The 17,326-nt window shown below is 43.4% G+C and overlaps 1 protein-coding gene across 7 annotated transcripts in view; it reads right to left on the bottom strand.

The window, feature by feature from the left end:
• Nucleotides 1-17,326, bottom strand: part of LOC105252720 (ankyrin repeat domain-containing protein SOWAHB) — a 99,200-nt gene that overhangs the window by 19,648 nt on the left and 62,226 nt on the right. For 5 of the 7 annotated variants that reach the window (XM_025408265.1, XM_025408266.1, XM_025408269.1 and 2 more), the window contains exons 7-8: nucleotides 16,591-16,602; nucleotides 6,672-6,674 (exon numbers count right to left, since the gene is read on the bottom strand). The exons of 1 other annotated variant lie outside the window; for it this stretch is intronic. In XM_025408265.1, the coding sequence (XP_025264050.1) occupies nucleotides 6,672-6,674; nucleotides 16,591-16,602 (15 nt within the window). The remainder of the gene's footprint in view (nucleotides 1-6,671; nucleotides 6,675-16,590; nucleotides 16,603-17,326) is intronic. One more of the 7 variants, XM_011260248.3, reaches the window with a different exon arrangement.

The raw sequence follows: 17,326 nt of genomic DNA, 5'->3' as shown, positions 1-17,326 counted from the left end.
AGCCACGTCCATTACCTCGCGAACGTTGATGCGGTCCGATGAGCATCGCTAGTCAACAATTTCGCTAGCCGCTCGCCTAGCGAGCGAAACGCTCGCGGCCGCGTCTTACACGTGCGACCGTGGGAGACCGGACGTCGTGGATTTACTGTTTTTGAGCCTAAGAGGAAGCGTACAATGTCCTGGACAGTAGCTAGTGATCCGCTTCTAACTGTCTCCCTTCCTTTTTTCTCTCTCTCTCTCTCTCTCTCTCTCTCGTATTATTAAGTATTTGAGAATTAGAAGGAACGTGTGTTCAGAGATCGAAATCGCGATTGGTCTCTATTTTTCAAACTTTGACGTTCGCAATATTACCATTTTCGAGCTAAGCTAAGATCTCTATCGCTAGCCTCGATGCAGATTTATCGTTTCGATAGAACGATTGGTTCCGCTCGTCGACGTTTCGGCAACGACCCCCGAACGCTCTTACCGCGCGAAATCATCGATATTCACCGAACCTCCGGGATCCCTCCGTGGTTTCGTGAATCACGAGACTCACGGATACCTGAGCTGCATACACATATACACACACACACATCCACCTGCAGCGGAGTTTAAACGATTAACGGGAGCGGTTTCCCGCGAATAATCGATGTCCCCCGATGTCCTCGGGCGTACGGCAAAGTTCTCGGTCGTCTCGATCCAACACGGTATTTCACGGGGGATTACGCGGCTTACGCTTTCGTTCGATCGTACCCCGTCCTGTATCCCCCCGTCCATCCGCCGTCAGGAATTATCGGTCGTGTGTCGATTATATTTCGCGTAGGCGCTTATCTTCGGTCTCCCCGGAAAATATACGGACTTCTCCGGAAATTGTTACAAAGAGCTACAAGAGATTCAAGCCGATGTTCAAGCCTTAGAGCTGTTCCAAGAGCTAATTTTCATCATATTAATAATCTAGCGAACGCGCGATACCTCTTGCAATTCTTCTTGTACGAGAGCAATAAAAAGATATCTCACCGCTAAACTTTAGATATAAGAAAACAAGTACAAATTACATTTCTATGATACAATTGACATGTCTCGGGAAAATAAATATTTACTGATCGTGCGATTGAATCGTCGTCCGAAAGCTCGGTTTACTCGCTGTACAACGATCCAGTAGATCGATCGGGGATCGAACGATTTGCGGGCCCGCCGGTGGATACAGAAGCTCCTTCTCTCTCTCTCTCTCTCTCTCGGTTCAGTGCCAGGAAGGGACCGGCGGAAGGGGTGAAAGGGTAAGCCGCTTTGCGAATGAGCGGAATTGCCGAACCGCGTTTGGGACGAAGGGAGTAGGCGATTAGGTAAACCCGGGATTAGTTGGACGTCGCTGCTCCCTTCGTTCGGGATCAGGAGAGTTGCCTGGGAAGAGGGGGAGGGAGACCCTTCCTTCCACCTTCGACTCAGACTCGGTGTAGTTTCCACCTGCCTCTCCACCGCTACTACTGTTGGCCTAACCGAGTTCGATTGCCGCCACTAATAATGCCACCCTTGATTTACATGATTGGATTGGCGTCTCGAAATTGAAACTGCCGTCCGCGCGAATCTAACGGAGAGAGTGTGTGTGAGAGAGAGAGAGGGACTCATAGCTCGCTTATGTCTTGTATCAGGACATTGAAATTTAGCAGTAGGACGCACAATCTCTTGGACGTACAACGATCGTCGAATATCCGATGGAATCGAATGTAACGACGTAATGAAAATTCGCGAACGTATCGTATTCATTGCGCGATCTTTCTCTCTTCGATTTTACGTAAAACTGAGAACGGTAAATTTTATATTTCCCATTTTTTTCCTACTCTTTTGATATTGCTTGCGAGTCGAGCGATCCTCCAATACCGTGAGAAATCGTAAATTCTCGTGTGGCCATAATCATACTTGAATAATTCCCCTCCGCGTCTCCCGGATGTGTGGGCAGAGACTAATATATTTCATAGATGCAACAAGAGGACGCTGTTTTCTCGGCGAGACCGGACCCGGAGAGATTAGTATGCTCGTATCTGCATGCACGCGAGATCGTATCTGCCACGAGCGCGGGTCCTTTGTGGATTTTTGTTTGCGTTGCGTACGTATTTATGTGAGCGTCCTTCCTCTTCTTTTCGGCCTTTCTTCTCCGCTTGCGCCCTTCTTCCTTTTCTTCCTCTTCTTCTTCTTTTTCCCATACCATAATCGCGGAGAACGCTTCTACTTAGGAATGCTCCGAATGATTCGCTTCGACCAATCAATCTTTAGAAAGTTACTGTCACACGGCACGAATCTCTCCGGAGGATTTCTTTTGGACTAGGCAAATCATATTCAAATGTCTAAGAAAAGAAAATTTCACCGGCTCTATTTTCAAAAAAATTCATATCTTCGTGTGTAAATTTTTATTTTTCTAGTAATTTTTCGTAAAATACTTAAAAAAAGATTAAAAAGATTAACTATTTCTAATTAAAAAATTTCTTTAAAAAGTTATTAAACTATTAAATTTTATCATCCGTTTATAATTTTTAATTCTTAATTCGTTAAATTTCTTTGACTTTTGTGGCACATAATCCAAATATCTCGACATGCTTATTGATCGTATAGAATTCCTGCGCGGCCATTATATCAATATCACTGTCGAGCTGAGAATATATATCCATTGTCTTGGCGCGAATCTATAATCCCTACTGTGTACCAATTATCTCGTCCAGTCTATCTGCGTTGCATGCAAATTAGACCTTGATTATAGAAGACATAGAGGAAGACATCGGGCTGCTTCCTCACGAGCCGAGCTTTCGTCGTTCACCGAAGGCAAATTAGAGGACCGTTCGAAAAGATTGTTTTCCGATCGGTTACACAACCAGGTAACACGGAGCGTAAAATTATGATGCCGGTGTGTAGAACGTAAATGTGTCTTCGGATCCGTTGGTGAGACGATAACGATGGCGCCAGGTCGCAACCACAATAGAATCGTTGTTCAGGGAAAAGTCGGACAATAGTCGGACACAAGGAGGTGGAGTTTTTGAAAATCAGTCTCGTCTTTCGAACGGTCCTCAGAACCGCAAGTTCCGATGACCTATTTTACCTGACGAGAGATGGATTCGTTCGAGGGCGAAGCGGTCTACCGAAAAGTACGAACCAAAACGATATTTGCGACCGACGATGCTAATCCGATTGCGCGACTCGCTCGTGCTAGTCTCCTTTGAGACGTAACCACCGGCAAACTCTCCTTCCGTTACGCTTTTGTGCAAGTTGCAGGATCAGTTTCCTCGACGACCGTTCGAGTTGGCCGGCGACGACCATTATTTCGTAATGGTTCCTTGCCGAACAGGACGGAACCTGGAGTAAGTGTCGAATCCTTTCTCAAACTTTGTCGTAGCTTTACTTTCCATAATTATCGATACAAAGCAAAGTGTGCCAAAGTCTTTCTCGGATGATGCGTTATTAATTACGAGCGAATCGGTATGCGTTCCAGTAAAGTGTGGGAAACGCGAACGGCCGCTCCGGCTGGGAAAGGAGCATTAAAGGAAGAGATGAACTTTTTTGTGGCAATTTCAGCGCGCGCGTCAATTAAATTACCGCGATGCATCCGGACCCTCGGGTTCGATCGAGCCATATAGGAAGCGCATCGCGCTTGAATGAGACTCTTTCCCACGCGAAACATCTTTAGGCACTAGCATCTCGTGTGAGATTGCATATTAACAGATTGCCTACACACGTAATATTGTAAGTAATATTAAAATTTGAGGATAGATTTACTTACAATAAAAAATATCAAGAAATAATTCACGACCTGTTAAATTATCAATGAGAAACTTTTGACGATATCGTTATCTTCTGCAAACTTTAAAAATTTACACATTTATTATATTATTAAAGTATGTATACATGTTTATTGCTAAATTTATTGCAAATAAAAAATCCATGAATCTCCAGAATGAATAAAAATTCAAGCAATATCACACAATTTTTATGGTACTCATTGTCAGCTAAGCAGAGTTTCAAGAACCCCAACATTAGCATTCACGGACTGCGAGCTCGTCGTTTTTCGGAAATACAACCTGGGAGGGCAGAGTAAGTCGCGCGATCGACGCGTGAATGCAAAGGGACCGACACGGAATAAAAGACACCGAGGAAACGAAGCAAAGCCTCTTGGAAGGCAAAGTTCTCGAGTCGAGACTCCAGACAATTCGTCGCATTAATATGTCGCGCGTGAGTCACGCTAGCGCGTTGTTAGTCGACGAGCGTTCGGTTTTCTGTCGGCGATCGAGATGACGACGCGGCGATAATGACGACGCATCGTAGGCGACGTGCGATTGACAACGATGACGCATAATGGAAATTGATCGAACGCGTCGTCTCTTTTTTCCTTTGTTGTTGTTGCCTCGACGATGGCGCGATGAGAATTCCATTATTTGCGCGCGGCGCGAGGTACGAGAGTTGACACAGAAATAGGCACCAGAAGTCGCATACGCATCCGCGTCGTTTAACGCAATTACCTCGCTGCCGTGCAGACGTGCGTGAAATTTCAATATCGTCCGTGTTGCAGCCATCTTTCCCCGTTAGTTGAACGTGCTTTTATATACACGAAAGCCATTGGACTTGATAAAATTTTGTCTGATTTAAAAATAAAAATGATACCTTCTTCTCTCTTTCTCTCTTTCATCAAAAAATCAAAAAAATATCAAAAAATGATTCGATTAAAGTGAAAATTGACAAGATCGTATGGTTTGGAAATTTCAAATTGTTTTTAATTTTTTTTTATAAATTATCAAGAGATCAAAATTTAAAATTGAACTGAATTGCTCAACGTTAAAATCCCTCGCAAAATTTTATAAACGTTGAAAAAGAATTTTTATATTCGGAGATAAAAAGCTTCATACTTCATGCGCGCGTAAAAAAGAAATCGTGACTCAATTCAACTCGATTAAAAACGGTATGCCGAGACAAACGGTCGAGCAGGACTTTCCATTCAATTTCGAGCATAGAATGTCCTTCAACATTCTCGCCCGCAATTCAGAAACATTCCGTAGGACATTAAATGACGGACCGAGGCCAGTCGATAACCAAGCGTACAAGAGTAATATTCCGAAAGAGAGAGAAAGAGAGAGGGTAACGTATAACGCGTGCAAGGGTGGCACGGAGTGTCGCTTCGGGTACGAGGGGGGTGGGAGGGGAGGGTGGCGGTACGCAACACTCGACACAAGGGTCAGCTACAGATTTTTGCGGGCAGGTCGGACCAGGCATCGGGCAGCTGGCGTGCGGTCAGCCGCTCTACCCGCAGCGTTGCGTCGGTCGTGCATCACCGGCCACCGTATTAACCCCAAGCCCGACGTACTCGGCCAGTACCGCAGGCCGCAGAGTCCACGGGTGCCCGCCAGCGGATCCCGCGCGCCGAGATCCCGTCCTCCGCGTTCCGCCATATACCCCCGATTACCTACCTTCTCTTCCTCCCCGCGCCCTCCCAGCCACGAGATACGGCGCGTATTAACCGTAATCGACTGCGGCGCATCTAGCGTTCTAGATCCGTATATGTATATTTCCTTTTACTGAATCAGCGAAAATATTTGTATTTTTGTACGTGTTTTATGTCGCACTGATTAGAGCAGATTTCATTGATCAATAATTATATTTGCTAGATGCTTCTTTTATTGTAAGTTGTTATTTTTAATATCTCTTTTAATATCTTAAGATGTGATATATCCAATAAAGAATTTTATAAATAAATTTCTTAATCAAACGCAGATATTGCTTTAATAAGATATCTTGTTACAAATTTATTTCACATATATAATGATGATAATAATAATATATATATGCATTTTTTAGAAAAATAGAACTGATTTATGTAGTAATTGACTCTTTCATTTACAACAACAGTGCTCAGACCGTCAGTTATTAATAATTATTATTAATTGCTTTTCAATGTTTCATTCCATTTAAGAAAGTAATAAAAAAATGATAGCGCAATGTGTCTCATTGTTTCTCAGAATCAGTACTAAAACATATTTTCGTTTCAAAAAGAGCATATTTTATCTGGGACATATAAAGAAGATGACAAATTTATACAATTGATTCGAATGGATTAGGCTCTTTTATATCGGCTCGCAAGAAGATATAGTTGACTGTGCGTCGATGGGTCGACAGGTGGCTGGTAGAAAGGTGAAAAGATAAACGGCATCGAAGGATTGAGAGAGAGCTAGCAAGGGCTCATATTCCACATAATGAAAGCATCGACATCAGACGGGCCGACATTGTCGAGTAATCGAAAGCCGCCGTTAGGCGGGGCTTATATAGCGCTTTAGATCGATAAAGTAATTTCGATTGACGATAAACGATAATTGAGAGAACAAGTGCTCGTCCCGCCAAGTTTCTCGACGCGAGAGGACTTAAGCTATCGAGAGGGTACTTTCCCGGCAATCGATTTCGTCATTTTCCATATAAATCAAAAGATACGTAAACCAAATGTTGGCAGATAAAAGGGTCAGAAATCAGGGACGAAAAGAATAAAATTTAAATGAAATTTTCCAATTTCTCGATGATAAATCACTTTCGCGACTGTGTTTATGCTTGAAAAATCGCCGTCACTCGTGTCTAATTTCGTTGCCCAATCGAGCACCCGACTTCCTCGAATATGATAAATGATCGCGCGACGATATCAATAAAACATCGCTTGCACATGTACTTACATACTGCGGCGATCCACGATGAGTGTGCAGATCCGTCCGTCCAGGATGCGTAGCAGGAGACGAGGCGTGAAACAGAAAGGACGATGGTTACACGCGTATCATGCGCGTCAGCCTCGTTAGTATTAATTAAGACCTTATTTATATAGCGTAAGCACGATTTGCATATACGTCGCGTGGCCCCGTCGAGCAAACAAAGTTCAGCGCGTCGCGCGCCGTAGATCCATCATCGTTGTCATTACCGCGTCGCGGCTTGATTGTAACGACGAAATTATCGCCTATATATACGTCGACGATTGCTGACAGGCGGCAATCACGGCCGACGACGATCGTGTACGGGTCGAGCGATGGCCGAGCGATACAGTCGCGCCGTTAAAGGCCTATTCGGACTATCCGAATTTCTCGATCGACCTCGGACGATTCGTCGATGATCCTTTCGGACGTTTCACGGCATGACATTTCAGATAGATGTCGAGGAGGAGGCGAGAAGGGGGACGGGCGCGCGTTGATCTCGATTACGTCGTACCTCGTTGCGATATCGCAGCAACGAGGTGCTCGAACGGGGCTTAAGGTGCTCGATTCCGCGTGCAGAGTAAGCGATGAGGATCGCGAAGACGAGGAAATTCGAGTCGAGATTTCCAAGGCAAAATAGCGGGAGCGTGCGACGAGGGACGCGCGCAAGGGCACGGTGATCCGTCATGATCAAGCGGGAGAGCTGTGATTTAATTGTCACCGGTACCTCCGTGACGAGATGGCGGAAAGCGTGCAGGGTCGGGTAAGTCGCGACGCCGCTTGTCAGCGAGAAAGGATTCTCGCTACGTGCCTTGCGTAAGAAACGCTGTCACGATGTATTCTAAAGAAACCTAGTTTCCGTTAGAGATCTTTGCGCTCGATCTTATGCAAAATTTGTTGAAAGGTATTATGCACGATACTTATATTGTCCTCGAATTAGCTCGCCCTCCTTCTCCTGTATATTATCGCGACGAGTAATCCTATGATGAAGAAACGATTGAAGAATGAAAAGTATTTGAAAAAAGCGCGGCGGCCCTGGCGGCAGGAAGGTAATAATCAAGGGAGAGTGGAAGGGTGGATTGCGGGGTTAAGATCGACTTGATTCGCAGTCAGGTAAAACGCAATGGTGTTTCGCGAATCTCGTTCAACGAGCGGCCACGATATCCAGTCGGATAATTATAAAAGTGCTGTAGAGAGAGAAAGAGAGAGAGTCACCGCCACCGCGAACACATGTAGCCCTCATACCACCCTCACCCTCCCCCTCGAATCTCCCTCTTGTTCACCAATGCCGACACGCACGCTCGTTCATTCGCACGCACGCACGCACACGCACGCATATATATATATATATATATATATATATATAATACTCATATGTATGTGTGAGTTCTACAGGCTGCGTGTGTCGCGGTTCTGTATAATTTGACATGTTGTCGTACACGTTATTATTCAGATAGATCTTGAGATACGCGCGCGAGTCGAGTGTACCTCTCTTCTTCGTTCCCCTTCGTTCTCTCTCTCTCTCTCTCTCTCAACTTCCCTAGTCCACCCTCGTCCACCCCCCCCCGACCATCGTCTTCTCTCGGTCGTCTCGATCTACCGGCCGACACTCGTGATCTCGCGCGAATTAAATATTATGCGTAATACTGCATGTATTATATACATCTCTGTGTTGCGTGGTTTTTTTCGAACGTGCCAACAGATTAACGAAAAAATAATCCAAAAATGTATCCAAAGCATATTGATTAAGTAGTGCTCATTTCCATAATAGCGTTCGTTATCAATGCTATTCCGAGTTTTTTTCGTTCTATTATTTTCAGCCCCGTTTTTCTCGCTTATGGATTCTGAAAGATATCGATAGGTTTAATTAATATAAAAATTAAAGTCCCGATTTAATGTAATTAGTCGGATATTACTCTCCTTTAAATTATTCAATCTCTAATTTTGCCGAAAACTCCTCTTTTATACTTTTAAATGGAAAACTATTAGTTTATTATCTTTTCGAGATAAATAAAAGCTCGGTATCAATTAAACCTATTAAAGCCTAATTAAAACCTATTCCCTCAGAATTCATAAGTATGAAAATCGAGATTGAAAATAGGAACAAATTTCGACCCCGGGAATCCTTTTTCGCTTTTGACATTTTTACGCTTTTAATATCGATCATCGTGCGAGCGCTAATCGACCTTGTTAGCGGGTAGCGAGTCGCTTTCGAATATGCGCATAATAAAAAGCGAATTATTCATCCCTTTACAATCGAGATGTGCGATGCAACGAATCGCGAGCTGCGCTAAATATTCAAACGCGCGTGTAATAAAGCCGCGCCAAGCGCAACCCCGCTCTCCGTCTAATTATTCAAAACTTTTTCAAGTCACGGCGATTTATATCGCGCAATTAGCTCAGCCTGTAACGCTAATTGGAATGAGACCGCATACATCCGCCGCGCACTATACGACTGATAAACGCGGTCTGTCTCGTTAGTCACCCTCTTCCCCTTTTCCTCTTCGCGTCGTTATCTCTTTTCGGGGAATACATTTCAACAAAATTGTAAAAATATCTCTATTCCACTTCTCACTCGCCGTTATTGCAATATCAAGACCGATTAGATAGAATATCAGATAATGGAATATTTTTGCGGGCGAAAAATTCTCAAATCGAACTGGAAGATCTACAATTAATATGTACGATGATTGGACTCGAATGTAATTTCGATATTTCTTTTTGCAACTCTTTTGTGTTCACGATCGATTTGCAATTCTTTTATATAGTATCGAGATAAAATTAAAAGTAAAAAGTGTAACAAAAATATGATTATTAAATCAATGTAGAGCGCTAAAAATGTACATAATAAAGAGAATATTTTATTTATTTTATAGATATGTATATTTAGTTGAATGCGAAGGAAAGGGGGCAATACGTATAGCATGCTCGGAAGTTTACGCGATCGTAATACACGTCGTTAAAAAGTAACTACACTTTGAGCGCGTTACTTTATCTCTCATATTTTTATTCATCAAGACTTATGCCTATCTCGCGCAATATTTTCATTATAATTACAACATTACCATCTGACAGCTGCGAATGAGAAACCGTGCCAACCACCTCGGGAAAATTCATGTTCGTCGTGTAAAAACATAAATTAAAATCTGTTAGAAATGCTGGTTGTATCAATCAATGTCTACCTAGGAAAAGGTAGGCGTGAAGATGCTCCGTCATTAAGGAGATTAACATTTTAAATCTTTTTTCAAGATTAAAAAATAGCGATATTCATCGGACAAACTTTATGGAATTTTTACAATGCAACGCACATTATTCTTCACTTGTCGAGTGTACATAAATTATTATATCAATTACAGTAACAGAATCGAAATAAATATTCATTGTTTCAAGATTTACAACTGTTCTTGTAACTTGTAAATGATTTAAATTTTATCGTAAAACGAAAATGAAATCACGTTATTTCATAAAAAACGAGATGTACAGCGAGAATGGCAGAACGAGAGACATATCTTTATAATCCTATTACTCAAAGTCGAATTCGCACGAGTGATTATAGCACCGGATAACGATGTTAGATGTGGCATGTAAATACCTTGCAGTAGATAACGCATCTACGGCACCGCCCTTTTATCACTGAAACGCGCTCTGTAATTTTGAAATGTCGTCCTGTTGCATTATCTCGCTTCCTGCCTGCTCGAGGATCGGACAAACTCTCACGAGAGTGTCCTCGGTGTGTTTCGTACAACACACTCGTAAAGATACGACACGACGATTCGGGACTAGAGATGTACCTTAGATCGCTTAAATCGCGAGATGGTTTGCTTACGTACGCGCAATACGCACCTGCGTAACCCGCTTAAAACTATCTCGTCTTCTCGCAAATGCCTCCCCCCGTTCTACCCCTGCATATGCATAACAATGCAAGAGGGGGGTCTTTTCTCTTTCTCTCTTTCTCTCTCTCTCTCTAGTCGTACATCGGAGAGATCTCCCGCGGTAGATATAACGCCGGCCCTAAACATCCGCCATTATATCAAATTGTGTATATTTCCCTTCATAATTGCTCGAATTATACGCATTATGTAAATCGGTATGTTAATGCCCTCTCGCTCTCTCTTTCTCTCCCCGTTCCATCTCCGCATCCCCTCGCCCGCGATTCTCTTCCCCTCTGCTCCCCGCGCGCGGCGCTTTTACCCGCCTCGGCCGGGGATTACAGCAATTTCGTTTAAGCGCGCGCGCTAAATATTACTTTATGCTCCTTTTATATCCATCCGGTATCTTCGGGGTAGACGGAGAGACGGGCTCTAAATCGCGCGCGTTTTAACGCACTCTATTTACATAATATTTCGCCCGATCGCGGTGCTAAAAAGGGAGGCGATCGGCTCCGTTCATCGTTCGCTCGCGTCGTCGCGAGATGAGGATCTAGCTAACGATCGACGTATAAAGTCAGGATTCACTCTAAATAATCTTTTGCAATTTGTCAATCACGGGGGCCAAGTGACTGGAATAATGATTACGGCTTAGAGATACACAAATTTTGCCCTCTGCTGATATGCATTTTTCAAAAATATCGCCTATCTTTTTGTTTTAAAATGGAATGCTTAATTTATAACATTTATTGTAATTAAAATCGATGGGTTTTGATGAAAAAATTCTAGTAAAATATTCCATTGAAGTGAAAGTAATATGCAATACGAAATTATACAATCTTAGCAGCTTGATCTCCATAATACGTTATAATCGATATCTCGTAATATTTGCTGTTACAAAAAAATGCAATATGGAGCGCACTTTTTCCCCGTTAAGATGCAATCTCGCGAAGCGTATGAAATTTAATGCATCGATAAGCTCGCGCTTCCTTATTGAGGTATCGAGAACTTCGTCGAATTTGTATCCGTCCGACTTGGAGCAACGATCGATAAATAATCGCGCGATAATCGTTACACGCCCCGAACATCATTCCGCATTTATCTTCATTTCTAGACAGAGTAACACTTTGCACGAATCGAGGCCAGATACACGCATTTCGTCGCAAATTGTTTCGTCCAAGTGAAGTCTTTGGGGACTCTGCACGTATATATACGTCGCTCGTCTTTTTATTTTTCTTCAAAGTAACGGCGCCACTCTCTCGCCCATTTTCTTTTTACCGCAAAAATTTGCCCGAACAATCTGACGCAGGTAATCCTGCGTCTCATTACCGGGCGCCAATTATCGAATGGACGATTGGATCAGGTGCGGTGGCAAACGATCTTCTCGATCGAGCCGCGGACGAGAAGAACGACGACGATCGACGGCAATTTCGATGATGATACGGAATTATCCAGCGCGAAGAGAGAAGGAGAGAAAGAGAGAGAGATAGAGCGTGGTATCCCGAAGAGTGGTATTCGCTACGGACTCGAACTAGTAGAGCTCTCCTCTTCGTACGTCAAGCCCCCTACAATATTTTTCGCGTATCGCATATATAATATATATACACACATACGCATACATGTATATGTATAGAAAGAGATGACCATCGTTGGATCCGCGGGCGAGGTTCGTTACGGGATCCGTGTGATTTTCCATGCAAATTGAGTTGTTCGCCTGTCATTATGCTAATAAAAATAATGGCGCGTCGCGTAGGGGTAATGCAGTTGTGGTAAATGAACCACCGCGCGTCGCGATCGGAGGTCCATAACGTGGTCGCATCGCGGATCGCGACACCGCGACATTTTTTCGCGCTCGTCCGGTCGACGACAGATGGTTGACGAGACGCACGGTGAAAGTCGCTCTCCCGATACCCTCCTCTGTTCTTGCGATACCGGAAAAAAGAAAATGTTCAACTCATCGCGTGAGGGAAAGCGAGACGTCAAAGATTCATCCCACGATTAGTTTTCATCACTCGCAAACAATAACGTATTTGAGAAGAAAAGTTCGACTCCGAATTATTTTCTCCGCGGAAAATTATTTCAGAGGCAGATTTCCCCTCTTCGTTAATTGATGGAAAATCAACGTTGATGTAAAAATTGACGGAATTTTTTGACACGCGCATCAAATTCAAAACTGTCAAACCTATCTGTATTCATTTTCTTGAGCTGGCAGACGCGTCTCGTGAAACGCGTTGCGTACGTTCCTTACGTCATACCCAGGGAGCGATGCGTCTTCCTCGCACGAGCTTCGATAGCAGCTTCGATACGCGAGAATCGCGCATCGCGCGAATGTAACAGCATCGCGATAATAATTGCGTTTTATGTAAGATGCGCGCGCGCTAAATTGACGCTACCGGTCGAAAGTAATAATGCGGCTGTGTGTGTGTAATTAACGCGCATCATTGTGTTCGCGCCATTTAACCCGGAATTTTCCCCCGGCGGGATTAATAATGCATAGGACCGAGACGAGAGGGACAGAGATCGGCGGTATCTTTTCCGCGTGCGAGCGCGAAAATGTGAAGGCGGCGCGCGTCAATGGCTCGTTTCTCACAAAGCGAGCGAGAGAGCCGTCAACGACGCCGGTGCATCGTGGGACCGATGGCGGAAACGTCTGCCGCGCGTTACGTGCGTGCATAATGCATATCGCGTGACTCCGTCACGGATCCGGACAGTTACACCATGTACACGCGTAACAATATCGCGTATCACGGCGAATCTCTCTTTGCCTACCGACGTCTGGCATTTTAATCGAAGCCGCGAAAGAAAGAGAGAGAGAGATGGAAAGGAATCGTCGGGAGAATGCGTATCTTGGTATAGGAACGGATGGTAGCGTAACGAGCGGCGTGCGTACTAATAATAAAATGCAAGAGCTGCTCGCCTCTCCTTCGCGCGTATAGGGCACTCGGTATATTGCATATTACGACCGGCCGGCCGATTACATTGTAGCGCAATTACGTTATCCCTATGTTAGATCTATGCTAATCAACATTGTTACGTCCGGCGTTGTATCATGCGATCGTAAAAATCGCCAACGTGTAACATTTTTAAGTAAAATAAACAACTTTTTTTACAACGCGATAAACGCTCCGCGACTATATATAATAAAGCAATATATATCTCGGATTATAATATAATCGCGCGGCCAAGAATCCCCGCAAGACCGTAAGAGATTTTACCTCGCGTCCTCTTTTTCGATACGAATAATTCGTGGCCCTCTCATCACGACAAAATTATATTCAAATCTCTCTCTTTCTCTCTCTCTTTCTCCCTCGTTTCGTTACGTGCGATGGCTGACTCTCATAAACCCATTCGGAACAAAGCTGCCATAATGACGGTTTATCGCAATTAAAATTATACTTGCTGACTACTGTTGTAGCACAATTACGCTATCTGCCGGTGGATCTGTATTAATAACCGCAGTAATAACAACACATTTTTTTACGTCGAAACGTTCTTACCTCCAGGCTTATCTAACCACGCAGCCTATTATACGTTTGATGAGAACGTTAAGAGGATCGGCCGACCAACGGGTTCCGGTATATACTTGTAAATTTGTTTACAATTAGTTTTCCATTTCCCGCCCGGTTACATAATTAACGAGAGGCGGAACAGTTATTTTTTAATTACCTTAAAATAAGTTCCCTCGCGTTCAAACTGGATTTTTTACGCGACGATCGTCGTTGTGTATGTACAAGCGTGTTCTCTCTCCGTTCGACTCATCGAAAAACGATGGCAGTCCACAAAATTACAAAAAATCGATCTTAGATAGTGTGTTGAATCCAACAAAAACGCAATTTGTAAACGTCGCGTTAGAAAAACTGTGATGGCACGCCCGCTGCGCTTTTACGAGCTGCAGGTTCAGCATGTCGGCCAATTACACCTTCCACGGTTAGGTGGTTCTCCGTCTTAACGGGCAGTTAGTACCAACATAAATGTCCCCGCTGCATGCTTTTAATTGCACGCTTATATTATAGCACCGTGCTCGCGATATGTCTATGTGAAACGGCGAAAAAATCGATAAAGGAACATTTCAGAAGCCAAAGTATGCGAGGCGAATAATAGCTGGCTCTCTTTTGATTTATTTCCGTGAAAAATTATCAATTAGATTTTATCAAAAAAAGTTTCTAATAAATTTCAAGAGGTCTCTTTTCTTTTATTTTTCAAAAATTTCTATTATATCCTTCGTTAAATTTAAATTATCATTAATTTAATCGATTAAGATCAGTAAATATTTTACTAATTTTTTTTTTACTAATCAATGACAAGATTTTGCTCCTTTGTCTTATATCTCATTGATTATGATGGTAAAACTTTGTACAACTAGTATTCAAACTTAGAATTAGATGCATGTTATATTTTTTTATTCTTAAAATAAGACGAATCATAAAAAGTGAACGAAATTCTTAAATAAATTCTTGATTAAATTCAGATATTTCTTTAATAAATAAAATATTTCTATTAATTTATCTCACATATATAATATTATAAGATTCATTTCAAATATCACTGATTAACATTTATTACTCCAACAAATTCTTTCAATGATATTTCATCGTGTGATATATATTTATAACTGAAACCACTTTTTATGAATGATAATATACTGATTTTATTTAAGAGAATTCTCATATCCTTCTTAAATCAAAATATACAACGATACGATTAAAATACAAGTTGACGACGAAGCCTTTTATTCACACTTTTAACAATATTCTAAAACTTCTTACTATAACTCACTCGATCGACATTCGTTTTCATCGCGTAGGCGTGCGACATGTGGGATTGCTGAGTCGCGGGGCCCATCGTGAATCCCCGTCCCCTCCTAGGACGAAGCGGGCTCAAGTGGGTATACGCGCGTTAACTTCTGGCCCGCGTAGGGATACTCGAATTTCGATTATTAATTTCATGAGGGACCGCGACGGGGTGCTACGACCTCCCCCCGTGCGTGTCAAGCCGGGGTCGAGCCCTTCGTCGTGGCTCGCCCTTGGGACCCCTCTGAGACAATGGCCGCCCGCGGCGCTCAATGTCTCCGACGACGTCTGGGGACCCCCGTCGGGACGCCGAAGCGCCACGGCCGCAGTTTTAATGCTATAGAGACGTCAGTTATGCATATCGTCGTTTCGTATTCGGGCCCATACCTTCCCTTCTCTCCCCCGATTTATCAGAACGAGCGAGTTGCCGGCATGATCGACTAAGATGAAGCGACATTACGTTATTGTCGATGGATCCAGAATCGCGTATCTGTCTTTTGTCGACTAATGATATTTATAAATTCCCCTATTAGTTCTGTTATCGGGATCGTGAGAATGCATGCACATTTTCCGCAACCTATCCAAAGGATGAAATAATCCGCGTAAAGGAAAAAGGAGGATTCTATTACAACCAATTATGCGAGATATGAGCAGGTAGAGAAGTTCTTCAATAATTTATCAAGTTAATATATATTTTCTTTGTATTTTGCGCTGCGAATGCCGTTATTACTTCAACTCATTAAATATTATTCTTGACTGTTTCTCGCCCATTATTGCGGATGATGAAATTAAAATAATAATCATTGGTTGTAATAGAGATCCATAGCCTTGTAAATGCAACGTGCTTGCGCGAAAATATTACAGATAAACTTTTCAAAGGAAAATAATCACAGATACTTACGCCCTGCGTAAACGATTCGCGGCGATATCCAGAAAGATTGAACCAGGTCGATTGGTCGATCCGTAGCATGTAACAGAAATGCGTGCGTTAATAATCGAAGAAGTTTCGCGTTACGAATAATTACGAGACGGGTTCGTCTCGCCTTCGCGAAACTTTTTCAGCGATTAGCAATGTAAACTACATGCATGTTGATACGCGCGAAACTTCTCGTTGGCCAGCACAGCTTCTCGTGCTTACGCGAAGAAACTGGCGCTCCGCAATTATTAATTGCCGACGGGGTCGGGGCACGATTTTCTCGGGGCCGAAGCCATTACTTTGTAGCATTTGGCGGTAACTTAATGACCTATACTCACGGAAGTCGGATCCTGAAACAGAAAAAGCGTGAAGGCACGGGTTAGACATGCCGCCCTTAAAAATTCACTTGTACGCTGCGAAACGTTTAATTTTCAATTTTAAGGATCGAGCGTAGCAGCGGCGGTAGGGAGGATGGGTAGGAAGAGAGGCAGGGGCGGCTCCACTCCCGGTAGCCAGTTTCTGCTTTATTGCTCCTTCTTAAATTGCATTCGTTTAGAAATTCCGCTCGCACCGCTCTCGTCGATCGTATTACGCGCAGGTGAGTACGTGCTTACACGTAGGAGGGGTCGAGCGAGGGACAGTGGGACATTAATGCAGGCATAATAATCGGATTGTAATCGGCTGCGCGACGAAATAGCCCTCTCTCTCCATCCACCCCGATCCGTGCATAATGTCGCGCGCAGTTTTCTAAGTATAAAGACGTTCGACAATTTGTTATGCATGCCTCGCTGGACGAAAATTGCATTTAATTCGCCGTTGCTCCTCTCGTGTTTCACCACGATGTAGCCGGCTGTCCGCGTAGGGTCGAGACGCGGATCGGTGGACGGCCACGTTGGCTACATAAATGTAGATGTTTCATTTAAAAAGCCATTTTCGCGTGTTTAGCATAATACGTAATCGCGCGAAAAAAACCGCGCCGGATCATTCCCGATCGAGCGGGTTACTGCGTCGTTAATCGTCAGATAAAAGGAGAATATCGCGAGCGCAAAAATATCCCCCGCCTCCTGATCGATA

The sequence above is a fragment of the Camponotus floridanus genome, unplaced genomic scaffold (assembly GCF_003227725.1).
Source record: "Camponotus floridanus strain SB8 unplaced genomic scaffold, Cflo_v7.5 scaffold20, whole genome shotgun sequence".
Taxonomy (NCBI): Eukaryota; Metazoa; Arthropoda; class Insecta; order Hymenoptera; family Formicidae; genus Camponotus; species Camponotus floridanus.
This window is presented reverse-complemented; position numbering and strand designations above follow the sequence as displayed.